At 42.0% G+C, this 23,118-nt stretch overlaps 1 protein-coding gene across 1 annotated transcript in view; it reads left to right on the forward strand.

The window, feature by feature from the left end:
* Window positions 1-23,118, forward strand: part of SMARCC1 (SWI/SNF related BAF chromatin remodeling complex subunit C1) — a 166,420-nt gene that overhangs the window by 62,136 nt on the left and 81,166 nt on the right. Inside the window, exons 13-18 of the mRNA XM_051852494.2 lie at window positions 422-459; window positions 8,325-8,446; window positions 12,697-12,768; window positions 15,004-15,117; window positions 16,001-16,154; window positions 17,457-17,570. Coding sequence (XP_051708454.1) covers window positions 422-459; window positions 8,325-8,446; window positions 12,697-12,768; window positions 15,004-15,117; window positions 16,001-16,154; window positions 17,457-17,570 — 614 coding nt within the window. The remainder of the gene's footprint in view (window positions 1-421; window positions 460-8,324; window positions 8,447-12,696; window positions 12,769-15,003; window positions 15,118-16,000; window positions 16,155-17,456; window positions 17,571-23,118) is intronic.

Below are 23,118 nucleotides of genomic sequence, written 5' to 3' on the forward strand. Positions count from 1 at the left end.
AACATTCATTGTAGGAATAGTAGGACGTGGTTGGAAGTGATTGTCACCTTTCTTGACTACTCTCATTCAATTTGTCATCCAAACTGTTGTTAGTTTATTACTTGAAATGGCAGGAGACTAGAGCCCTGTTCAGATCACCCAGCCTGTTACTAAGCAAGGTCGTGACTATTTTAGCTCTCAACCAGTAATGAATTATAAATTCCTGTTGTTGGAAACTTCACATTATCTGTGCTTTGAATTTCTACTTATTCCTATGCATCTTTGCTAAATTTCAATTTATTATTCACAGTGATTCTACTTTAATAATGCTCAATTTTCTTTCTCTTCAGAGTCAGTATCAGTTCTTAGATGGTGATGTTTCACAATAATCCAAATAACATTTACCTGTTTTTAAAATAAATTTCATGTTTTGATTTTGCAGATGAGCAGGATGAAGAAGCAGTCACAACAGGAGGAAAGGTAACACTTGAGCCCTGGTGTTTGAGAATTTCTTCAACTGTCCTTTTTTTTTTTTTTTTTTTTTTTTGAGTGGGGGACAGGTAGAGTTATAGAGAGAGACAGAGAGAAAGGTCTTCCTTTCGTGTTCATTCCACTAATGGCCACGATGGCCGGCGCCCATCCGAAGCCAGGAGCTGGGTGCTTCCTCCTGGTCTCCCATGCGGGTGCAGGGACCCAAGCACTTGGCCATCCTTCGCTGCTTCCCAGGCCACAGCGGAGAGCTGGACTGGAAGAGCAGCAACTGGGACTAGTACCCGGCGCAATTGTCCTGTTTATTGAGCAGTAGAAAGAGTGAATTGAAAGTATCCTTAGAAATACTCCATTTGAGGCCTTTCTGATTTTTTTATTTATTTAAACATTGATTTTATTGAAAGACTGACATGGAGGGCCAGAGATCTTCATCCACTGAATTTTTCTAACACCCCCCCCAACACCCCCCCACACCCCCCCACCCCGGATGGATGGATGGATGGATGGATGGATTTATTTATTTATTTATTTATTTATTTTGAAAGAGTTAGAGATCTCCTCCTGAAATAGTCGTAAAGCCCAGGGCTGGGCCAGGCTGAAGCCAGGAGCTACATCCAGGTCTCCCACGTGGGTGACAGGTGACAGGTGCTTGGGCTTCTCTTTCTCTGTCTTTTTTTTTTTTTTTTTTTTTTAATTTATTTATTTATTTGAGAGGCAGAGTTACAGAGAGGGGGATAGACAGGAGTTTCTCATTTGCTGGTTCACTTCCCAAATGGCTCTAACCACCAGAACTGGGCCGATCCAAAGCTAGGAACCAGGAGCTTCTTCTGGGTCTTGAATGTGAGTGCAGGGGCCCAAGTACTTGGGCCATCTTCTGCTTTCCCAGGCGCATTATCAAGGAGCTCGATCAGAAGTGCAATAGCCAGGACTCAATCTGGCACCCATATTGGATGCTGGTGCTGCAGGCAGAGGCTTAACGTACTATGCTACTGCGCCAGCCTTCTCTGCTGCTTTTCCCAGACCATTAGCAGTGAAATAGATGGAGCAGCTGGAACAGGAACTGGCACCCATGCATGATGCCTGCTTTGCCACAACGCTGACCCATCCCATAAAATTTTCTAGAGAGGGAATTTCTATCTGCTCAGCTAGTATCCCTCATATGCTCTAATTTCTGGATCCATGTTTCCCTTCTTGGAAGGTAACAGTCAAAGCTGATAATGTTCTGTTAGGCATTACTTGATGGTATAGATGAGCTGGGACCGTGCCTTGTCTTAATTTTTTTATTCATGATTTTGTGGATAACAATGTTAAGCCATAGTCTATAGATTTCAGATCATGCGTTCTATAGCCATAATCTATAGATTTCAGATCATGTTTTTTTGAGTATTACAATTAGCTACTTCCTAATTTGATTGGTTTTATATAGAGGTTATCAGTCTCTACCTTGTTTGATTTAAGGCAGTGTTTTGTTACTTAGAATAAAAGGCACAGTGTTTCAGTCTAGTTGTAATGTATCACTGTGTTTGAGTGTAATTAACTACTCATCTTGTAGATTTTTTCTTAATTTGCTAACTTCTTTTTTCCCCACTAATTGAAAGACATAACCTCAAATGACATGTTATTTTATGTACATTCAAGGAAAGAACATATTCGTGACAGGATTTCTAGCAAAAATATGTCAGCAACCTCCTGGGTATATGGTTCTTTATCTATGTTCTTAGGATTTTTACTTTAAAATCAAATAGATTAGGGGCCGGCACTGTAGTGCAGCAGGTTAAATCCCTGGCCTGGAGCACTGGCATCTCATATGGGCACTGGTTCAAGACCTGGCTGCTCCACTTCCGATCCAGCTCTCTGCTGTGACCTGGGAAAACAGTGGAAGATGGCCCAAGTCCTTGGGCCCCTGCACCCACGTGGGTGACTCGGAAGAGGCTCCTAACTTTGGATCAGCACAGCTCCGGTTGTTGTGGCCAGTTGGGAAGTGAACCATTGGATGGCAGACCTCTCTCTCTGCCTCTCCTCTCCCTATGTAACTCTGACTTTCAAATAAATAAATAAATAAATCTTTTTAAAAAAATCAGATAGATTAGAGAAAGAATTCCTTGCTTATGAACATTACATTTGTACAAAGATGTCATTATTCAGAGTAAGGAAAGACCAAAATAGAAAGTGAAAAAAAGTATGTATGAGCTATTTTTATGCCAAGAGTAGAAGCAGTTTTAAAGCCATGTACCAGATAATTAAATAAAGATAACAGATACACTTCTCCCACAGTGTCATCCTGCCTAATTTTCTGATTGAGATCAATAAAACAGTAATTGCGACACTGCTCAGGGCACTTGTATCCCTTATTGGAGTGCTTGGGTTCAAGTCCCACTCTGCTTCTGATTGTAGCTTTTCTCTGACAAAGAACTTGGGAGGCTACAAAGCCTAATGGCTCAGGTAGTTGGTAGGAATCGGGGATGGGTTCCTTCTACCCATGAAGGAGATCCGATCATCTTTCAAGCTCCTGTTATCAGCCTGACCCAGCCTGATTTGTGTGCATGTTTCAGAGGTGTATCCATGAATAGGAGAATTCCCTGTCTTTCAAATAAATAAAATAATAAGTTAATTAATATGTTAGCCAGAGTTTAAACAAAAAACCACTTATGATGTTGGCCTTCATTAAGTCTAATACCAGCTTCTTAGCTTTTTCTAAATAAATGAAATATTTCTCTCCTAATACATTTGTAAAACCTATACCTTAAATATCCTTTTGCCGAATAAAACTAAAATAAACATTAACCTGAGAATATTTTTTGCAATCCTGCCTGATTTGGGAATACCTTTGGACTTTGTCACCAGTGTTACCACAATTGTATTCATCATTCAAGTAATAACGTGAGCCTTGGTGTTTTCATGTTTTAATTCTATTTTCATTGCTCTTAAATTACTGTAGTAAGTTTATAGTTGGTAACACTGCACTCACTTCAAAATATAAAAGAAAGGAAATTTAGGTTGAATCAGTTAAAAGATAGAATTTAAATTGTGTATTTATTATAAATGAATACCAATTCCAACTTTATGTGCTTTTTTTTTAGACTGAAAAGATAGTCTTTTAGTGGTGTTGTCTGTACTTTTTTTTTTTTTTTAAGATTTTTATTTATTTTTATTAGAAGAGTTACACAGAGGAGGTCAGGCAGAGAGAGAGAGAGGTCTTCCATCTGCTGGTTTGCTCCCCAGTTGATGACAACCGCCACAGCTGAGCTGATCCGAAGCCATGAGCTTCCTTCGGGTTTCCCATGTGGGTGCAGGGGCCCAGGGACTTGGGCCATCTTCTGCTGCTCTCCTAGGCCATAGCAGAGAGCTGGATCAAAGGTGGAGCAGCCGGGACTCAAACTAGTACCCATTTGGGATTCTGTCACTGCTGTATTACCCACTAAGCCATAGTGCCAGCCCCATAGATTCTTGTACTTCCTTTTGGTTTTTAAGGTTTATTTTATTTATTTGACAGAGTTACGGGGGGGTGGGGGTGTTCCATTCGGTGATTCACTCACCAAATGGCTACAACAGCTGGAGCTGAGCCAGTCTGATGCCAGGAGCTTCTTCCGGGCCATCTATGTGGGTACAGGGGCCCGACGATTTAGAAAGTCGTCGTCGTCGTCTTCTTCGTCGTCTTCTTTTTTTTTTTTTTGACAGGCAGAGTGGACAGTGAGAGAGATAGAGAGAAAGGTCTTCCTTTTGCCATTGGTTCACCTTCCAATGGCCGCTGCGGCCAGCGTGCTGCATCCAGCGGACCACACTGATCCGAAGCCAGGAGCCAGGTGCTTTTCCTGGTCTCCCATGCGGGTGCAGGGCCCAAGAACTTGGGAACTTGGGCCATCTTCCACTGCACTCCCTGGCCACAGCAGAGAGCTGGCCTGGAAGAGGAGCAACCAGGACAGAATCCGGCACCCCAACCGGGACTAGAACCCGGTGTGCCAGCACTGCAAGGCAGAGGATTAGCCTATTGAGACGCGGCACCAGCCTGGACAGTCTTACGATGTTTTCCCAAGCACATTAGCAGGGAGCTGGATTGGAAGTGGAACAGCCAGGACTAAAATTGGCGCCCTTAAGGGATGCTGATGCCGCAGGCCTGGGCCACAGCACAGGTGACTCCCCCCTTTTTTTCTTTTTAAAAGTTAGTTGAAAAGCAGAGGAAGATGGAGGGAAGCAGAGACAGAATGAGATCTTCCATATGCTGGTTCATTTATTAGCTGCCCGTGATGCCTAGAGCTGAGCTAGCTCTATTATTGTTGACTAGTGACAGAAGCTTGGAACTCTGTCTAGGTCTCCCACATAGTGGCAGGAGCCCAGGTACATGTATCATCTGCTTCCCCCAAGGCTTATTAGTAGGAAGCTGCATTGGAAGTGGAAGCAGGACTTGATGCCAGGGTACTTCGGTGGGTGTGGTTGTCCCAAGCGAGGGCTTAATCTCGTGGATGACTGTGGCTACTACTTACTGTCATGCATTGGGCATTTGGTCCCGTGGTCAGTTTGCCCATTGGGATACCTGCATCCCATATCAGAATGCCTGGTATCAGGTCACACCTTTCTTCCATTTCAGTAGCCTTGGATGTTTGGGGCATTTGGGGAGTGAATGAGAGGATAGAAAACCTCTTTCCCTCGGTCTTTGCATTTCAAATAAAATGAAAAAACAAAACAAAACAAAACAAAACAAAACTTTTTTTCCCTCATTGTCATGAAATACTCCCAAAACAGGAGACATGGACTAAGGGAACCATGAGATAAGAGTAGTATATGTAATGTGGAATCTTTGTTAAGTTTCTAGATTGAGGGGAAAATAAAGGGTGTTTCTGGGACACTTGGATTCATTTGAATATAAAATATATGTTAAATAATACGATTTAAACATAATTTTTATTACTATTGACTAGTGACATCAGAAATATTTCTGTGTTTTGAACTGAAGTAATCATGTTGAAATCACTGGTAGCTTTTTTTTTTTTTTTAATTCATTTGTTTATTTCAAAGAGTTATAAAGGAAAGAGAGAAACAGAGAAATAGATCTTCCATCCTTTGGTTCGCTCCCCAAAAGGTCGCAATCGCCGCGCCTGGGCCAGGCTGAAGCCAGGAGCATTATCAAGGTCCTCCCATGTGGTTGCATGGTCCCAAGGACTTGGGCCATCCTCCGCTGCTTTCTCAGGTGCCTTAGCAGTAAGCTGGATTGGAAGTGTAGCAAAGGGTAAAGCTGCCACATGCAGTGCCGGCATCCCATACGGGCACCGGTTCCTGTCCCGGCTGCTCTGCTTCCTATCCTGCTCTCTGCTGTGGCCTAGGAAAGCAATAGAAGATGGCCCAAGCCCTTGGACCCCTGCACCCACATGAGGGACCTGGAAGAAACTCCTGGTTCCTGACTTCGGATTGGCACAGCTCCAGCCGTTGCGGTCAATTGGGGAGTGTACCAGCGAATGGAAGACCTCTCTCTCTTTGCCTCTCCTTCTCTCTTTGTAACTCTATCAAGTAAAATAAGTAGATCTTTTTAGAAAATGACCTGAACTTTATTTTTAAAAAAAAAAAAAAAGAGAGAGAGAGAAGTGGAGCAGCTAGAACCAGTGACCATATGGATGCCTAATGCTGCAAGTGGCAGCTTTACCCACTATACCACAACACCAGTTTCCACTGTATTACTAAAACCAGGTTTTTAGGTGGGTTTATTTTCAGATCCTTTATAAATCAGTTAAGAATTTGAGCTAATTTTAGGTGCTAATCAGAGTTATTTGGAGTATAGGACCTATAACTTTATTTTCAGGATTTATATTCTGCTTATAAAAGGTCTGTACATCATTTCTTCATCTACAAAAGTGATGATAAAACCTGCTTTTTAAAAAAGATTTATTGTTATTTATTTGAAATGCAGATTTAGAGACAGAGATTGAGAGAGGTTTTCATCCACTGTTTCACTCCCTAAGTTGCCACAAAAGCCGTAGCTGAGCCTATTTGGAGCCAGGAGCTTCTTCTGGGTCTCCCATCCCAGTGCAGGGATCCAAGGACTTGGTCGTTTTTCTGCTGCTTTCCCAGGCCATAACAGAGATCTGGATCAGAGGGGAGCAGCCGGGATTCTTAACTGGTGTGTGTATGGGTTGTCACTTTACTCGCTTTGCCACAGCACTGGCCCCATCCTGCTTTTATTATTAGATGGTTATGAAGAATAAATGCAGTAATATATGTGGGGTATTAGATTGCAGTGTTCAGTATTTGGAGAAGAGGGCGTAGTTGTTAGGTGCAGAGATTAAGACACTTCTTGGGACATCTGCATCATATGTTAGATTCTTGGTTTCAGGTCCCAGCTATGCTGCTACTTCGAGCTTCCTGCCGAAATGAACCATGACCAAATACTTGAGTTCTTGTCTTTTTATGTGTGGGACCCAGATTGAGTTCTAGACTCCTGGCTTTAGTGTGACCCAGCTCTAGCTGTTGGCAATCATAGAGGCGCATGAAGTGGTGAATGGGATATCGCTCTCTTTCTGCCTTTAAAATAAATAAAAAATACAATAAATATTTTGAGAAGAGTCAGTGTCGGCTGCATCTTGCTGGTATCCTTTTGTTACCTCCTTCTGAATGACTGAAGAAGTAGCAGCGTAGATTTGTGACCTTGTATTAGGGAACTCTGAGCTAGGAAGAAACAGCCTTTCGGGGCGACTGATGAGGTGGGGGTAACGCTGCCAGCTGTGACCCTGGCATCCCATATGGATGCCATTTCAAGTCCTAGCTGCTCCACTTTCATTCCAACTCCCTGGTAATGTCTGGGAAAAGGAGCAGAGGATGGCTCAAGTGCTTGTGCTCCTGCCACCCAGGTGGGAGACCTCCAGGCCCCTGGCTCCTGACTTTGGCCTGACCCAGCTCTTGGATGTTGCAGCCATCTGGGAAGTGAAATACTGGGTGGAAAATCTCCCTCCATTTCTCCCTCCCTCTTTCTAATGCTTATAAACAAAAACAAATAAGGGCCTGCGCTGTGGCTTAGCAAATAAAGCCACCACCTAGAGTGTGGGCATCCCATGTGGGCGCCTGTTCAAGTCCTGGCTGCTCCACTTCTGATCCAGCTCTCTCCTAAGGCCCTGGGAAAGCAGTAGAGGATGGCCCAAATCCTTGGGCCCACAATCTTTTGTAGAAAGAATTTATTTGGACTATGTGTATTCCTGATTATAGAGACAGCTTTTTTTTTTTTTTTTTTTTTTTTTTTTTTTTTTTTTTTTTGACAGGCAGAGTGGACAGTGAGAGAGAGAGAGAGACAGGGAGAAAGGTCTTCCTTTGCCGTTGGTTCACCCTCCAATGGCCGCCGCGGCCGGCGCGCTGCGGCAGGTGCACCGCGCTGATCCGATGGCAGGAGCCAGGAGCCAGGTGCTTTTCCTGGTCTCCCATGGGGTGCAGGGCCCAAGCACCTGGGCCATCCTCCACTGCACTTCCCTGGCCACAGCAGAGAGCTGGCCTGGAAGAGGGGCAACCGGGACAGAATCCGGCGCCCCAACCGGGACTAGAACCCGGTGTGCCGGCGCCGCTAGGCAGAGGATTAGCCTAGTGAGCCACGGCGCCGGCCTAGAAACAGCTTTCAAGTAAGTTTCTAGTTAATCTTTCTAATAAGTACCTATTCTAAGTCGCTTCCGTCATATATGAAGAAGAGAAGTACACTCTATGCCAGCCATCCTTATTGTACTTTAAAAATTGTGGAAGGCTATTTTAATTGGTAATTTGTTTCCTGGTATTTTAAATTCAGTTAAGTTGCTTCATTTTATTCAATGTAGTATCAGCAGTGTGAGAGCTGTTATGTTTGTACCTGTGATTGTGTTTATGTCTGAATTCTGGTTTCTTTTCTATAGGAAGATGAAGATCCTAGCAAAGGTGATCCAAGTCGGTCGGTTGACCCTGGTGAAGATAATGTAACAGAGCAGACCAATCACATCATTATTCCTAGCTATGCATCATGGTTTGATTACAACTGGTGAGTAAACTCCTCCTTCTCTGAGCATGGTACTGAGGCATTGGAAAAGTGTCCTTGAAAATACATTGTTGCATTCTATCCAAGTTTAATGTCAATAATTCTTGCTGGTTGAAAGGAAATGGAAAGATAATTTTCCCCTTAAAATGTATTCCCTCTTATCTCTGCCTTTCAAAATAAATAAATCTTTAAAAAAATAAAATGTATTCTTTGAAACAGTTTATAGGTGGAAGCACAATTGTGTTGTAATTTAGGGTCATATGAATGGGTAAGTTTTAACCTAACTGAATCTATTGTAAATCAGACGGGTAAATTTTTGAGTATTTAATAATTATAAAATATTGACATTTGCCATGATTTTTATTTTTTTAAAAATTTTTTTTATTTATTTGAGAGGTAGAGTTATAGACAGTGAAAGGGAGAGACAGAGAAGGTCTTCCCTCCCTTGGTTCACTCCCCAAGTGACCACATCGGCTGAAGCTGTGGCTATCCAAAGCCAGGAGCCAGGAGCTTCTTCCTGGTCTCCCATGGGGGTGCAGAGGCCCAAGGACTTGAACCATCTTCTACTGCTTTTCTAGACCACAGCAGAGAGCTACAGTGGAAGAGGAGCAGCCGGGACTGGAATGGTTGCCCATATGGTTTGCCGGTGCCGCAGGCAGAGGATTAACCTACTGAGCCATGGCACCAGCCCCTGTCATATGATTTTTAAATGTGAAATATATAAATAAAAAATTCCCGCTACCCAATGGTAGTTTCATTTTAGGAGAAAACATCTTTTTTAAAAGATTTTATTTATTTGAAAAGTAGAATTATGGTCTTGTGTGGTGGCATAGCAGGTGGATCCTCTAGTTGCCTTGCTGGCAAGCCCATATGGTTGCCAGTTTGAGTCCCAGCTGCTCTACTTCTGATCCAGCTTTCTGCTGTGACCTGTGAAAGCAGTAAAAGATGGCCCAAGTGCTTGGGCCCCTAGACCCGCATGGGAGACCTGGAAGAAGCTCCAGGATCCTCGCTTCAGACTGGCCCAGTTCCATCCATTGTTGCCATTTGTTGAGTGAAGCAGTGGATGGAAGACCCTTTCTCTTTCTTTTTTTCTTTCTGTCTCTGCCTCTCTGTAACTTTGACTTTTGAATAAATATATGAAACCATATATATATATATATAAAAGAAAGGTAGCATTACAGAGAGAGGTGAGATTCATCCAGCAGTTCCCTCCCAGATGGCCACATTGACCAGAGCTGGGCCAGACTGAAGGCAGGAGCCAGGAGCTTCTTCCAGGTCTCCCACATGGGTGCAAGGGCCTAAAGTCTTAGGTCATCCTCCACTGCTGTCCCAGTCACACTAGCAAGGGAGGTGGTTTGGAAGTGGAGCAGCCAGGACGCAAGTCAACATCCGTATGGCCAGGGCCTTAACACGATGCCCCACAGTGCTGTACCCCAAAAACATTTTAATACTAGGAGGCTTTTGAAATATAAATCCTGGCATGTTAAAAGTGTTCAAGAGGGGCCGGCGCAGTGGCTCACTTAGTTAATCCTCCGCTGCGGTGCCGCCATCCCATATGGGCGCCGGGTTCTAGTCCCAGTTGCTCCTCTTCCAGTTCAGCTCTCTGCTGTGGCCCTGGGAGGCAGTAGAGGATGGCCCAAGTGCTTGGACCCCTGCACTCGCGTGGGCGACCAGGAGGAAGCACCTGGCTCCTGGCTTCGGATCGGCACAGTTCCAGCCGTAGCAGCCATTTGGGGGGTGAACCAACGGAAGGAAGACTTTTCTCTCTGTCTCTCTCTCACTGTCTATAATTCTACCTCTCAAAAAAAAAAAAAAAAATGTTCAGCAAAACCTAACCTCCTTATCATCTTCCCTGTTATGTATAGGAATCACTGTGGCATTTTGGGAGCATGCTTGGAAGGAGTCCTAGATACCTTACCTAATTTATTGCTTAGGAGGTATCATTATTTCACATCAAGCTGAATTTAGTGATTTTTTTTTTTTTTTCAAGATCCGTTTGTTTGTTTCAGAGGCAGTGAATGAGAGAGATCTTCCATCTTCTGCTTCACTTCCCAAGTGACCACAATAGCCAGGTGTAGTCCAGGCTGGATCCAGGAGTCTGGAACTCAATCCAGATTTTCCGAATGAGTGGCTAGGACTCATGTATTTGGGCCATCTTCTGTTGTTTTCCCAGGCAGATTTGGGGGAACCTGGATCGGAAGCTGAGTAACCTGGACTTCAAGCAGCCTGTATTATGAGATGCTGACATATGTAGAGTCAGCTTTACCTGCTGCACCACAACACTGTCCCAAAGATTTTAAATTTTTAATTAAAAGTACCAGAACTTACTCCCTCAAATAGGTCTTAAGTCTGTGAGATGGTTCTATAGTTAACTCCAGTGCAACTGCCATTACTCAAATTTTTTTTTTTTCAGATATTTTGTCTGCTCTTCATTCTTAAATGTTATCATTCTTTAAGATACATTCTATTATACACACACACACACACACACACACACACGGAGTTTTTGGAAATAATTTAAAAGGATAGAAGATGGTTCTTTTTTTGTTTTTTGGGGTGGGGATTGCGTGTGAAGGATGGCTCATTTATGCCAGGCTTTGTTTTCGTGGCTCATGTATTGAGACTTTTTGTTTGCCTTTAACCTAAACAAATATGGTTCCCAAAGGTTTTGAATAAATAGAAGATGGAACAGAATAGGTATAGAGCTCTTCTTTGAAAATCGATTTTGATTACATTGAACATATTTTTTAAATTCAGAAGTGTTTTAGTCTTGTCATTTTTATCTTCTTTTACACAACTAACAGACATTTAAAACTCACACTTTTGGTTTTGCTTTCAAATAGACTGATATTTATGTGATTTTCATGAAATTTTTTTTCAGCTGACCACATTTTTCCTCTCATTAAGCAAATTCTAATGTTTATTCACATGTTAAGCTTTTTAATTGCTTTTAAAAACCAAAACAAGCTAGCAGAATATCTTAAGAAGACACAGCAAGTAGCTAGCATTATTTTCATCCAAAATTAATAAGCAAAAGCTCTAAGAGTACATAACTATGTAGGATTTTATAGGTTACAGAAAAACTGTAATGTATGTGATTGCTTTTGTATGTCAAAATTTGTGCTGTTAACTTTATCACTTTTTTGCCTTATTGATTATTCTGATTTTTTATGTCAGCCAATTTCCAAAGAACTTATTGTATCTTGTCTCATGTTAGTCACAATTTGTTATGACAAGACAGCAATAAAGTATGCAGCTTTCAACATGATGATAGAATTTTTTTTTAAGATTTATTTATTTATTTGTATGGCAGAGTTACACAGAGAGAGAAGGAGAGGCAGAGAGAGAGAGAGAGAGAGAGGGGTCTTCCATCCGATGGCTCACTCCCCAGTTGGCTGCAACAGTCAGAGCTGCACTGAACCAAGGCCAGGAGTCTGGAGCTTCTTCTGGGTCTCCCATGCTGGTGCAGGGGCCCAAGGACTTGGGCCATCTTCTACTGCTTTACCAGGACATAGCAGAGAGCTGGATGGAAGTGGAGCAGATAGGTCTTGAACCGGTGCCCGTTTGGGATGCCAGTGCTTCAGGGCAGGGCTTTAACCCACTGCGCCACAGCGCTGGCCCTGATAGAAATTTTTGAGCTTGCTGATGAGATTAGGAAAACTGCAATTAGTGTTGGGAATGGGGGCCAGCACTGTGGTGTAGCGGGTAAAGCTGCTGCCTGCCTTGTTTGCATCCCATATGGGTGCCAGCTTGAGTCCTAGCTGCTCCATTTCCAATCCAGCTCTCTGCTATGGCCTGGGAAAGCAGTGGAAGATGGACCAATTCCTTGAGCTCCTGCACCGGTGTGGGCGACCCAGAGGAAGCTCCTGGCTCCTGGCTTTGGATTGGTCTAGGTCCTCCTGTTGTAGTCATTTGGGGAGTGAACCAACAGATGGAGGACCTCTCTCTCTCTTTCTCTCTCTGGCTCTGGCTCTGGTTCTCTGGAAACTCTGCCTTTCAAGTAAATAAACAAATCCTAAAAAAAACAAACAAACAAAAAAAAACTTTTAAGTGCTCTTAAAACAAAAGCATTGGGAGAGAGAAAGGGAAAGCTAGTGTAGCTGTCAGTAAACAGGAAGTTGTGTAAGCTAAGTCTGTCAAGCTGTTTTCAGGTTTTGGATTTATGAGTTTATTCCGAAAATTGAAAAATTAGTTCATATTCTAAAATTTTGTTTTCTCCTGAAGAAGACACTGATGTTTTTCATCTCTTTCAGTATTCATGTGATTGAGCGGCGTGCCCTTCCTGAGTTTTTCAATGGAAAGAACAAATCCAAGACACCAGAAATGTGAGGCCAGTGTTTTAGAAAACTTGCTGATTTGGGTGTGCGTGGCAAAGGTTCTGAAAGTGTACTCTAATGATTTTATTGCTGCTGGTTTTTGGAAGCTTACAAATATTGCACTAAGAACTATGTTCATGTCTCATTTTTCAGAATTCTTTGCTTTAGTGGAAGCTGTATCGTGTGTGTGTGTGTTTTGCTTCAATCTTGAATTATATGTATATGAGCTCATGGAGTTAAATTAAATTTTCTAGTGGATATTTACTGAAATGAATTCAGGTTTCTCCTAACAGCTCTCACCTTATGTGTGCATATGTGTTATGGATTGTTTGTATTTATCCATAATAATCCATGAGAAAATGAAATCATTATGTTACCAACCTGATGAATGACTCTCAATTAAATGAATGTGATTTAACTTACACAATAGCTACATGAACTTAACTACATATGCTTTTTTATTGGAAACAGAAAAAATTTTCTTAGAAGTTAGAGGTTTGTCTGAAAGGATTTTTATCTTTTTGGTGACCTCTCAGTATATATATATATTTGTAAATCTTTTGCCCTAAAATGAGTCCATCCCTGTCATACTATAAATACCCTTCATATTGCCTGTTTTTGTATATATGTGAATGCACGGATAGATGTCCCATGCTCAAAGTAAGGAAAATGTGACTTCTGTAATTTTACACATGAAATATTGTGGTATGACACAGAAAATTGAATACCAAGCAAATATTATCTAATGGTAGCATATCTGTGGTACTTTGCAATTTTCAGGTTAGATGTCAAAGATAAATTTCAGAATTCCCAGAATTCCCATCAGAAAATGTTAAGGATTGACTTCAAACTGGAATCACACAGTTGGCTTAAGCAGTCCTGATAGTTTTCTAGTTATGTTGTCTATTCCTAGCATTTCTAAATACCTAAGGTTTTTGGTTACCTGCTATTTAAAAGCACAGTTTAGCAGGTTAACCCCTATGGCTTTCTAATTTCACCTTGCTTCCACCATTCACACACCCATTCATACACACCCACATTCATACACACCCACTTGTGTGTATTCCAGAGTCTTGGTGAACAGTGTTTTGTTTTTTTTTTTTTTTTTTTTTTTTTTTTTTACTGTTATGAAAGTGATTTCAAGTTTCCATACTTTCGTTTACTTGATGCTAAGAACTTCTGCTATAGCCCAAGATCCTTTTACTTTTGTTTTTAAAATATTTTGTGGTGAAAATGTTTGGGCACATTGTAGAATCTGCTGACTCAGTTTTTCTCCCCTTTTTGGTGTCTATTCGTTTCACTTTTGTGTATGGCTCATGGATTATCCTTGTTAGCTAGCTGGGGTCTGCCTGAACTGCTAGGAGAATATATACCATGAAAAGTCATTGCCAGAGGGAGAGCTTCATGTGGTTCTAGGGAGCTGTAGAATGAGCTGCAGCAGAGGTTAAAAGCATACACATTGCCTGTGTTCCAGTCTTGCTGCGCCACATACCAACGCTGTGATCTAGAACAACTCTTTTAACCACTCTGGTTTAGTTTCTCATCCATAAATGGGAAGGAAATAAACGCCACCTAATAGATTGTGGGGCTTTATATTTTATTTTATTTTTTGACAGGCAGAGTGGACAGTGAGAGAGAGAGAGACAGAGAGAAAGGTCTTCCTTTACCGTTGGTTCACCCTCCAATGGCCGCTGCGGCCGGCACGCTGCAGCCAGCGCATCACGCTGATCCAAAGCTCAAAGCCAGGAGCCAGGTGCTTCTCCTGGTCTCCCATGCGGGTGCAGGGCCCAAGGACTTGGGCCATCCTCCACTGCACTCCTAGACCATAGCAGAGAGCTGGCCTGGAAGAGGGGCAACCTGGACAGAACTGGCGCCCCAACCGGGACTAGAACCTGGTGTGCCGGCGCTGCAGGCGGAGGATTGGCCTATTGAGCTGTGGCGCCGGCCGTGGGGCTTTATTGAGCTGTTGCATGGGCTTTGCTTAGAACAGTGGCACACAGTAAATGAATTATATGCTAGTTGTAAATTTTGCAGGCAACAATGAATTTACCTTTTCAGCTTCATGACCAAGTTTGTACTTACATAACCTCATGCTAATGTCGGATATCTGTTAAATATTAGTAAATAGTTGCTTTGCTTATTAGAGATTTTTATTTCATTTCTAACTGTGAATACTCAATACATTATCCCTGTTGTTTGTTGGATTTTTATTTCCATCTTATAAATTGTGCCCTTGCTTTTTAGCTACTTGGCATATCGAAATTTTATGATCGACACATACCGCCTAAATCCCCAAGAGTATTTAACCAGCACTGCTTGTCGGAGGAACTTGACTGGAGATGTGTGTGCTGTGATGAGGTATAATTCTGGCTTTTTTTCAGACTGGTCACTACAGGTAGTTACTTATTCATTGCTGTTAATGTTTCATAAAACTGGATATTTTCTTGATTAATGAACTACCTAAATCGTGTGTGTGTGTGTGTGTGTGTGTGTATGCTTTTCTTTTTTTAAAAGTTCTGTTTTGTTTATTTTAAAGGCAGTGTGACAGAAGAGCCAGATTTTATATCTGCTCGTTCACTCTCCAGATGGCCCCAACTGCTGGGGCTGACCCAGGCTGAAGTAAGGAGTTAGAACTCCATTCAGATCTCCCCATTGGTGGGTAGGTCTCAAATAATGGGGCCATCATTCGCTGTCTTCTTTGCACGTTAGCAGGAAGCTGGATCAGAAGCTGAACAGCCAGTACTCACACCAGTGAGCACTCTGTAGTGGATGCTGTTGTCAGAAGCAGCAGGTTATTGTGTCTCAGTTTCCCAGATTGTGCAGTTTACATCTTCAGTTTTACAGTCAAGTTGTAAAATGACAAGGAGCTGAGAGGGTTGAGTGGGCAATAGATAAGCTCTGTCCTGTAAATCTGCCTAAGACAACATCCATAATGTGAATTTCTGTGACTATTAGGTGTTAATTTTTTTCACTAATGACCTAAATGAGCATATTTTCTCTTTATTACTGTGAATAAAAATATTAGACTGTGTACTATGTTTACAGCTGTTGTATTCCCAACATTATTTGAGATACGTAGAAATTGTTCATCATGTAACAAACCAGATTTGTCAAGTACTTGGTGGTGGTTCACAATCTGCAGAATGCATTTTAACTTTTTTTATGATGATCTTAGTGATGGTTATAGAGAAGATAAGGTTGATTCTCTAAATTGTAACTGTCAGAGATTTTCTTTCTTTAGGGTTCATGCCTTTTTAGAGCAGTGGGGACTCGTTAATTACCAAGTTGATCCAGAAAGCCGACCCATGGCAATGGGGCCTCCTCCCACCCCTCATTTCAATGTATTAGCTGACACCCCCTCTGGGCTTGTGCCTCTGCATCTTCGTTCACCTCAGGTAAATTCCTTTGGTCCCGACTTAACAGATAGCAGTTCACAGCATTCATGTTCAGAAATAATCATGGTTAAGTCATAGTGTGTTTTTCTTAGCTGATAGCTTTTGTTTGCATGTGGGTTTTTTTCCTATTGTCCATTAGAATATGTTCACAATACTGCCTCATGAGGCCCAAAACTATGCCTTAGCCTGTCACATTACTGACTTACTTTAATCCCCATAACTTCTTTACCCTTCTGTTATCAGACATGGATAAGCAAGCAGATAACAAAAATATCTTGTCTTCAGTCTAGGACTTCGAAATATGGATTATAAAAATCTTCATATCTAGACCAAAGATTTGGAAAGTACTTATCAGTAGATGCACAATTGCACAGATTATTATACCAAACAAGTTGTATGTAGCCTTACATTGGAAGCTAAGCTACAGTTTTACCTTCAATTTGAAATAAAAGATTTTTTTTTTAAGATTGATTTATTTGGGGCTGTTGCTGTGGTGTAGCAGGTGAGGCTGCCACCCGCAGTGCTGGCATCCCACATGGGTGCCGGTTCGAGTCCCAGCTGCTCCACTTCACATCAAGCTTTCTGCTGTGGCTTGGGAGAGCAATAAAAGTGTCCGAAGTATTTGGACCCCTGCACTCATGTGGGAGACCTGGAAGACACTCTTAGCCCCTGGCTTTGGATCGGTGCAGCTCCAGCTGTTGCAGGCATCTGGGTAGTGAACCAACGGATGGAAGATCTATCTCTGCCTCTCTGTAACTCTCCTTTCAAGAAAAATAAATAAATATTTTAAGAAAAAAAGATTTCTTTATATATTTAAAATAAAGGCAGAGTTAGAGGGATACAGAGAGAAAGAGCATCCATCCACTAGTTCACTTTCCAGATGATCACCACAGCCAAGGCCAGGAGCTTCTTCAGGTCTCTCACATGGGTGCAGGGGCCTAAGGACTTGGGTCACCCTCTATTGCTTTCTCACATTAAGAGGGATCTGGATCAGAATTGGGAGGGCTAGAACTCGAACTGGTAGGATGCTGGCACTTCAGACTGTGGCCCTAACCCACTGTGCCACAGTGCTAGCCTATGAAAGATCATACTAAAGAAAATGTATTGTTTCCTGTTGTCTCTGTGATTAAAGAAGTTTAGTGTGCATTTGTGGGTATTTGTGGTTTTCTTGGCGGCTGTTTGTTTTGTAGCAAATCTACCAAGAGTGGTTTAATTGCTAATATTAAACAACATTTTAACAACTTAAATCCCCTTGACTTTTAGGAGGTTAATACAACCATTTATCATTTTTCTTATTCATAGGTCCCTGCGGCTCAGCAGATGTTAAATTTTCCTGAGAAAAACAAAGAAAAACCAATTGATTTGCAGAACTTTGGCCTTCGCACTGATATTTACTCCAAGAAAACATTAGCAAAGGTAAGGACAATTTTTTTTAAAGATATATTTATTTTGGGGCCAGCGCTGTGGTGCAGCAGGTTATTGCCCTGGCCTGAAGCACTGGCATCCCACGTGGGTGCCGGTTCTAGTACTGGCTACTCCACTTCGATCCAGCTCTCTGCTGTGGCCTGGGAAAGCAGTGGAAGATGGCCCTAGCCCTTGGGCCCCTGCACCCACGTGGGTGCCTGGAAGAAGCTCCTGGCTTCTGGCTTTAGATTGGTGCAGCTCCGGCTGTTGGAGCCATCTGGGGAGTGAACCAGCAGATCGAAGACCTTTCTCTCTGTCACTACCTCTCTCTGTAACCCTTTCAAATAAATCAAATACTTCTTTAAAAAAATATTTATTTATTTGAAAGGCAGAGTTACAGAGAGTCAGAGGCAGAGAGAAAATGCTTCCTTCCACTGGTTCTCTACCCAAGTGGCCACATTGGCTGAAGCTGGACTGATCCAAAGCCAAGAGCCTATTGTTTATTCTGAGTCTCCCAAGTGGGTGCAGGAACCCAAGGACTTGGGCCATCTTCTGTTGATTTCACCGGCTATAGCAGAGAGCTGGATTCAAAGTGGAGCAGCTGGGTCTTGAACCGGTGCCCATATGGAATGCTGGCACTGCTGGCGGCAGCTTTACCTGCTATGCCATAGCACCAGCCCTAGGAAATTTTTCTGAATGCAGCACATGGCTTCTGGTCTAGAATGTCATTGCTTTTCTAAGATGCTTCATTTTCCTCAGGAAGTAATTTACTCTCTGTCTCTGTTTTGAAGATTTAGTTTTTTGAAGGGTAGTGACAGGAAGAAAGAAAGAGGAAGCACACACACCAGAATGAGGTATTGGTTTGCTAGTTAACTCCCCAAATGGCCCGGAGTGTGTCAGGCTCAAGCCAGGAGCCTGAAACTTCCATCTTGGTGTCCCATATATGTAGCTGGGGACCAAGTACTTGGGCCATCTTCTATTTCTTTCCCAGGTGCTTTAGTACAGAGTGGGTGTGGAAGTTGAGCAGCCAGAATTCAAATCAGCAGTCAGGTGTGGGAAGCCAGTGTTGCAAGGGGTGGCTTAACCTGCTGCACTTTAATCTGCTGTGCCACAATGCTTGACTCCCTGTTTACTTTCTATGGTAAGAAGAAATGAGCTTTCTACTCAGATCTGCTGGCAGTTCCTAAGACAATAATTCTGTATCTGAATTTTCTTACGTATGGTCAGCAAATAGTTATTTTAAAATAGCTATGAATAATATATTTGGGAAAGTCAACAGAGTATGGCAATGTATAAAAAGAATCATGATTATTCTGGAATTGAAAAGTAGATGTAGAGTAATCTCCTTGGTAACAGCAGACTGGACACAGTAGAAAAGTTTGAACTCAAAGAGACACCAATAAAAAAAGAAGTTTGAAAGCAGTATAAAGACACCAGAACATAGAGAACAGAGTGCAAGAGACATTTGAGATACAGTGAAAAGAATTAATCCTGACCAGTAGAGTCATGGAAAGACAAACAATAGAATAGAAATAGAACAGAAAGTATAGAATGTTTGAAGATATTATGGCCAAATAACTTCCAGAACTAATGAAAACATACCAACTCTAAGAAAAAGAGAACAGATTCAAATTTGATTATGGAATAAACCACATGTAGCTATATTACACTTAATGTGTTAAAAACTAACACCTTAAAGACAGTCAATGACATTGTAGGGTAGGAGGATACAAAATAGTCAAAGAAATAATAGTGATGCTGATGGCTCCTCCCTTCCTTTCTGAAGATTGACTTATTTATTTGAAAGAGTTACAGAGTTATAGGGAGGAATAGACACACACATAAACATGAACAACACACATCTTCCATCCACTAGTTCAGGAGGAAGCTTCATCCAGGTTTCCCACGTTGGGGACAAGGGCCCAAGCACTTGAGCCATTTCCCACTGCTTTTTCAGGCTACTAGCAGGGAGATTGATTGGAAGTAGAACAGCCAGGATATGAATTTTCATTCGTTTGAGATGATGGCATTGCAAGTGGTGGCTTTACCTGCTATACCACAGTGCTGGGTCCCAATGGCTGACTTTTTATAAATGTAAGTAATATAGGTCAGAGGAAAAAAGGAGTAATATTTTATAGTGATGGAAAGAAAAGCTGTACTTGGACTTCTTTATTCTAGGTGCAATAAAGATGTTTGAAGACTCAAAAAATGGAGAACTTAGCAGTAGGACATATAGTAATAAAATGAAAGCAAATTCTTCAAAATTAATGAAGGTTGTGAATGTAAATGGGACCAAATGACTCCACAGAGGAATAAGGAACACAGCAGAGGGTGTATATGCAGTTAAGTACTGAGTAATAGATACTATTTAAACAATAATATTGTTGGGACTACAAAAATCACAAAAAGGCAGAAGGAAATTAAATTGAGTTGTATTGTTATAAAATTTGTATTATTTAGAAACATGAAAAAATACAAATTCAAAGAAACTAATCTAACAGAGCATTTTGGTAGCTGACTAGATCTACATAAGATAAAGACATGTGAATTAGTTTAAGAGACATTTTTGGAGTGGTAATTAGGTACAGCAGTTAAGACACATCCTGGATCAGTGCATTGTTAGAATCCTGGCTTCTTCACTTGCAATCCAGCTTCCTGTTAATGCACACCCTGGTAGGCAACTGATGATGGTTCCATTGCTTGGGTTCCTGCCATCCATGTGGAGACCTGGATTGAGTTCTGGGCTCCTGGCTTTGGCTTGACTATGTATCTAGTGAACAGATGTTTAAGACCAGCCTTAGCACAAAAGACAGCAATAGGACATGGCAATATGTGTGTTCTGTATTACAGTTCTTGTGATTTACTGTAGGGCTGAAATATTACTTGAAGGTTCAGTGTTAGAAATTAGAAATAAATATTGTAAGTCAATATTTCAATTATTTTAAGGTATCTAATGAGGAAATAATAGAGATAAAAAGTTTTTTAAAAGATTTATATATTTCATAGGCAGAGTTACAGACTGAAAGAGGGAGAGACAGAAAGACAGCTCTTCCAGCACTGATTCACTCCCCAATTGGCTGCAATGGCCAGACCTTGACCAGTCTGAATCCAGCAGCCAGGAGCTTCTTTTAGGTTTCCCACATGGGTTCATGGGCCCAAGCACTTGGGTTGTCTTCTGCTGCTTTTCCAGGCCATAGCAGGCAGCTGGATCGGAAGAAGAGCAGACGGGATTTGAACATATTGGATGCTGGCACCATAGGCAATGGCTTTACCTGCTATGCCACAGTACCAGGCTTGATAAAAACAATATGTAAAAAGTGATTTCAGGCCGGCGCCGTGGCTCACTAGGCTAATCCTCCAGCTGAGGCGCTGGCATCCCAGGTTCTAGTCCCGGTTGGGGTCGGGTTCTGTCCCGGTTGCTCCTCTTCCAGTCCAGCTCTCTGCTGTGGCCCGGGAAGGCAGTGGAGGATGGCCCAAATCCTTGGGCCCTGCACCCGCATGGGAGACCAGGAGGAAGCACCTGGCTCCTGGCTTCAGGTTGGCGCAGTGGGCCGGCTGTGGAGGCCATTTGGGGGGGTGAAACAACAGAAGGAAGACCTTTCTCTCTGTCTCTCTCGCTGTCTAATTCTGCCTGTTAAAAAAAATTATTTCATATGTGTGAAATAAGTTAAGCTTGCTGATTTCAACATAGAAAGCAGAAACAAACAGAAAAGTAGTGGAGAAAATTAATGGAGTAAGAGATGATTGTTTTAAACATCAGTAAGTTTGATAAACCTATAGCCAGTGTGATGTAGAAGAGATGGCAGAAGATACTATTCGTTAGTGAAAGAGAAAAGTAAGACATTTTCTACCCATGTTGTAAAGAGCACCCACCCTGTGAGTCTCTTTATTTCAAATAAGTAAATTAATCTTTAAAAAAAAGTTTATGAGAAAATGGAATTTATTGACATTTATTTTTGGTAGAAAAAATTTCGAAAGTTATGTGTAGTTTTTGCATAATAATGTACTTTCCATGAACTTTGTCTAGGCCCCTCATGTAAATTACACTGTCAAACTTCTCACTAAATCTTGTCTATTTTGTTATGTCTCTGTAGGATATTTCAATAAATAGAATTTTTTGTGTTTATTAACAGAGTTTTTTTATTTTTTATTTTATTTTTTGACAGGCAGAGTGGACAGTGAGAGAGAGAGACAAAGAGAAAGGTCTTCCTTTGCCGTTGGTTCACCCTCCAATGGCCGCTGCCGCTGGCGCGCTGCAGCCGGCACACCACGCTGATCCGATGGCAGGAGCCAGGTACTTCTCCTGGTCTCCCATGGGGTGCAGGGCCCGAGCACTTGGCCCGTCCTCCACTGCACTCCCTGGCCACAGCAGAGAGCTGGCCTGGAAGAGGGGCAACCGGGACAGAACCGGCGCCCCGACCGGGACTAGAACCTGGTGTGCCGCCGCAAGGCGGAGGATTAGCCTAGTGAGCCGGGGTGCCGGCCAATGGAGTTTCTTTTAATCATGAAGAACCCAAGCAAAATATTTATTTCATGTGCTCTAATGAGACAGTTACAAGCTAGTGGAATTAGAGAATATTCTTCCTATACCTTGTGCTTATGAAGTGAGGAAAAGGTTGCTTAGGACCTACTACAAATCTTCCCTGTTTTTGCTCAAGTTTGAATTCTTCAGAATTGAGATGAAATGATAATAAGCTTTGTTCCTCCTAGGCCCCAAATCTAATTCCTGGCCACCTATGATTCTGTTTGTTAATAGAACCTTTGGTTGTCTTAAAGTAATTCTCAAAGAGATCAGAGCAATATATTATAAATCACAGGTATTTTTTTTTCTCTCACGAACTCTATTTTAAGACATTTGTTCTGTGCTTAGATTTACATTTTTTTAAGGTTTACCTATTTATGTATTTATTCGAAAGGCAGAGTTAACAGAGAGGCAGAGAGGTCTTCCATCCACTAGTTCACTCCCCAGATGACTGCAATGCCAGAGTTGTGCCATTCTGAAGCCTGGAGCCAGGAGCTTCTTCCAGGTCTCCGACGTAGGTGCAGGGGCCCAAGGACTTGGTCCATCTTCCACTGCTTTCCTAGGGCATAACAGAGAGCTGGATCAGAAGTGGAGTAGCTGGGACTTGAACCAGTGCCCATATGGGATGCTGGCACTGCATGCAGTGGTTTTACCTGCCACACCACAGCACAGGCCCCCAGGATTTAAATTTCAACGACACGGGGTGGGTTAACCTACTACATGGTAGTGCTGGCCTCAGAAGGTAGATTTTGAATGAGTAACATTCTCAGCTATAGAATATTACCAGACACACCACAAATCCAGTCCTCTATCTGAGAGGAGGAGAGCCTAGAAATCAGGAGGTATGAATCAGTTGTTAAATTTTAATTTTTACACAGTTCAAACTCAGCTTTTTGATAATCTCCATGCTCATATAAACAGTAGGGGTATTATGTGGAAGAAAGATATTTGGCATTTCGGGAATCACTTCGTGATTATTTTGAGATTTGTTAAAAATTGGTTAATGTGGGTCTCTCGAATTGGAAACAAGATCCTGTT

Source organism: Oryctolagus cuniculus, chromosome 10 (genome assembly GCF_964237555.1).
Source record: "Oryctolagus cuniculus chromosome 10, mOryCun1.1, whole genome shotgun sequence".
Classification (NCBI taxonomy): Eukaryota; Metazoa; Chordata; class Mammalia; order Lagomorpha; family Leporidae; genus Oryctolagus; species Oryctolagus cuniculus.